This window comes from Papaver somniferum, chromosome 3 (assembly GCF_003573695.1).
Source record: "Papaver somniferum cultivar HN1 chromosome 3, ASM357369v1, whole genome shotgun sequence".
In the NCBI taxonomy this organism is placed as follows: Eukaryota; Viridiplantae; Streptophyta; class Magnoliopsida; order Ranunculales; family Papaveraceae; genus Papaver; species Papaver somniferum.
Genome location: NC_039360.1, coordinates 182,938,665 through 182,942,246, shown reverse-complemented (window position 1 = coordinate 182,942,246; position 3,582 = coordinate 182,938,665). Strand labels below are relative to the sequence as shown.

Sequence of the window (3,582 nt, the reverse complement as noted above, 5' to 3'; positions counted from 1 at the left end):
CACCTATCACAAGCTTTACAAAAGAAGTATGCATCCTTAAATAAAGTGGGCCAATAGAAACCATTCTCAAGAACCTTGAGTATCATTCTTTTGGACCCAAAATGGCCTCCACAAGCATATGAATGAAAAAAATTAAGAATATATTGAAACTCGGATTCTAGGACGCACCTTCGCATTATTTGGTCAGCACAATGTTTCCACAAATATGGTTCATCCCATGTATATTGCTTGGACACTTTCTTGAGCTTCAATTTATGAAAAGTCGACATGGTACTAGGTACTTGTCCCATCACCAAGTAGTTCACAGTATCAGCGTACCATGGAGTTGTGTTATCCACCGTAAAGAGTTTCTCATCCGGAAAACTATCATACAAAGGAATTTCTTCTTCGGATGCAATCAAACGACTCAAATGATCCTCTATGGTATTCTCACTACCCTTCTTGTTATTAATTTGGATATGTAACTCTTGAAGAAGAAGAATCCGCCTAATGAGCCTTGGCTTAGCATATTTCTTTGTTAGCAAGTATCAGAGAGCAGCATGGTCGGAGAAGACAATCACTTGCGTACCCACCAAGTAAGATCTGAATTTTTCAAGTGCAAACACTATGTCCAAGAGCTTCTTTTCAGTGGTGGAGTAGTTGATTTGTGCGTCATTAAGAGTTCTAAAAGCATAATAAATGGCATATGGAACTTTACCATCTCGTTGTCCCAACACGGCTCCCACAGCGTAGTCACTAGCATCACACATCAACTTAAAGGGCTTTCTCCAGTCCGGTGGTTTGATGATGGGTGTGGTAGTCAACAACTCTTTTAAGGTGTCAAAAGCCTTCTTGCATTCCTTGTCACAATCAAAGGTAACATCTTTTTGCAAAAGTCTTCACAGAGGCATTGCAATCTTAGAGAAATCCTTGATGGACCTCCTATAAAAATCTGCATGGCCAAGAGCAGAACGAACCTCCCTCACAGTTTTGGGGTATTATAAATTTTTAATCACATCTATCTTAGCTTGTCCACTTCTAACCCCCTAGAGGATACAATATGGCCTAGGACAATACCACGATTCGCCATAAAGTGACATTTCTCCCAATTAAGAACAATATTAGTTTCTATGCATCTTTTAAGGATTAGTGTAAGGTTGTCTAACACTTGTCAAAAGAATCGCTATACACACTAAATTCATCCATAAACACTTCTATGATGCTAGCAACATAATCTGAAAATATACTTACCATACAACGTTGAAAAGTGCCTGGATCATTACACAAACCGACTGGCATATGTCTATATGCAAATGTGCCAAATGGACAAGTAAAAGTCATCTTTTCCTGATCTTCCAGAGCTATTACAATCTGATTATACCCTGAAAACCATCAAGAAAACAATAGTGAGAGTGTCCATCCAATCTCTCAAGTATTTGATCAATAAATGGTAAGGAAAAATGGTCTTTTCGGGTGGTAGAATTGAACTTTCGATAATCGATGCACACTCTCCAACCGATCTGAATTCTTATTGGAACTAGGTCATTATCTTCGTTTTTCACCACCGTGACTCCGGATTTCTTTGGAACGACTTGAGCTGGGCTTACCCATTTGCTATCGGATATGGATAGATAACCCCTACATCCAACAACTTCAGGATTTCTTTCTTGACCACTTCCATCATCGGAGGGTTCAAGCGATGTTGAGCATCTCTTGTTGGTTTTGCCCCCTCCTCAAGAAGTATTCAGCGCATACACATGGAAGGGATGATTCCATTGATATCTGCAATGGTCCACCCTATGGCAGACTTATTCTCTTAGCACACGAATATGATTCTCTTCTTGCACCTTGGTAAGGTCTTTGGAAATAATCACCAGTAACTCTTCCGTATCACCTAGATAGGCATACTTGAGGTAATCCGGAAGAGGTTTCAATTCAAGGATAGGTGCCTGCAAAATTAACGGAAAATTTTTCCCACTAGTACAAGATAAGGAAATATAAAAAACATCATTTCTAGGTGAGAGCTCTTGTAATGCGGCAAGAGAGAAAATAACTTCTTTAAGCTCATCACAGGTTTCTACATCACTTTTTCATGTCATTATGATTTCCATTTCCACAATCTAAACTTTTCATTATAGCTTCTCTGACGCATTATCACCGTCTAACTCAAACACTTGTTGAGACAAAGAATCAATCACATCAACCGAAAAACAGGAATGCACGTCACTCGGGTATCTCATAGCCTCAAAGATGTTGAAACTTATGGGTTCACCGTTAAATTCCATAGTTATGGTGCCTTTAAAAACATCAACTTTAGTTCTAGCCGTTCTCATGAAAGGTCTATTCAACAGCAACGGTGTAGACGACGGTGAATCTTCATCCCTCATATCTAAAACATAAAAATCTGCAGGAAAAATAAGCTCATTAACCTGCACCAAAACATCTTCCACAACCCCTTTCGGGTATGTAGTGGACCTATCAGTAAGTTGAATAATAATACCGGTATCCTTAGGAGGACCAAGGTCTAACGATTCATATATTGAGGTAGGCATAACATTAATAGTTGCTCCTAAATATAGAAAAGCACGATCAAACCTGGTTGTACCAGTTGTACATGGTATAGTGAAACTACCGGGATCCTTCAACTTTGGCGGGAGTTTCTTTTGAAGATACGCGGAAGCATTCTCACCCACATACATAACTTCATTACCGACCAATTTGTGTTTGTTAGTGCACAATTCCTTTAGGAACTTTGCGTAGCGAGGAACTTGCCTTATTGCTTCAAGGAGTGGTATGTTCACTTGGATATTCTTGAATATCTCATAAATTTCTTTGTATAGTGTGTCCTTCTTGGACTTTGCAAACCTACTAGGAAAAGGTGGAGAAGTGACATTAGTAGAAACAAGAGGTTTAAAGTGAGAATTTGTTACCAAATCAGCCTTGTTAGGGGTCGTTTCATCCTCTTGTTGCTCTAAAAAATGCCCATGAGATTCCGGTGATGTTGCCGGTTTCTCTACTTGCTTCCTACTTCTTAGCTCAACAACATTGACATTCTCCTTACGGTTCAACGGTTGTGAAGGAAGCTTTCCAGATCCTTATGCCTTGGGTTGATTCATATCACTAGCCAATTGACTAACTTGGTATTGCACATCTCTCATAGCCATCTCGGATTTCTGCTGGTATTGGTTGAACCCTTGCATTGTCTTTGAAATCTCTTGCACACTTTGCATCATATGAGTGAACTTGTCATCCACACTTGTGCCTTGATGTTCTTGTTGTGGTCTTTGCATGAATTGGTATCCACCTTGTTGATTGAAAGTAGGATTTGTTCCGACTGAAATTTGGATGATCTCGCCAACCCGGATTGTATGTGTTGGAGTACGAATCATACCTCGGCCTTTTCTGATTTTGGTACATAGCATTTGCGTGCTCTATATTTCCTTCATGTGATGGAACAATCACTGCAGAAATTTTTTGCATCATCCTCTCCATATTACACATCCTTTGTTCCATATGAGAAACGTCACCAACTTCATTCACCTTCTTGAAAAAAGTTTCTGATCATGAGGAGAATTGCTGCGAAGTAGATGACATATTCTCAAT

The 3,582-nt window shown here is 39.4% G+C and overlaps 1 protein-coding gene across 1 annotated transcript; it reads right to left on the bottom strand.

Annotated features, from left to right (window-relative positions):
- Positions 1–2,111: 2,111 nt before the first annotated feature.
- On the bottom strand, positions 2,112–3,368 carry LOC113360412. The gene is made up of 2 exons (XM_026603920.1): positions 3,117–3,368; positions 2,112–3,035 (listed from the first exon to the last, which is right to left on the bottom strand). Exons 1-2 carry the CDS (start codon positions 3,366–3,368, stop codon positions 2,112–2,114), a joined length of 1,176 nt encoding a protein of 391 aa, XP_026459705.1.
- Between the last annotated feature and the right edge of the window lie 214 nt (positions 3,369–3,582).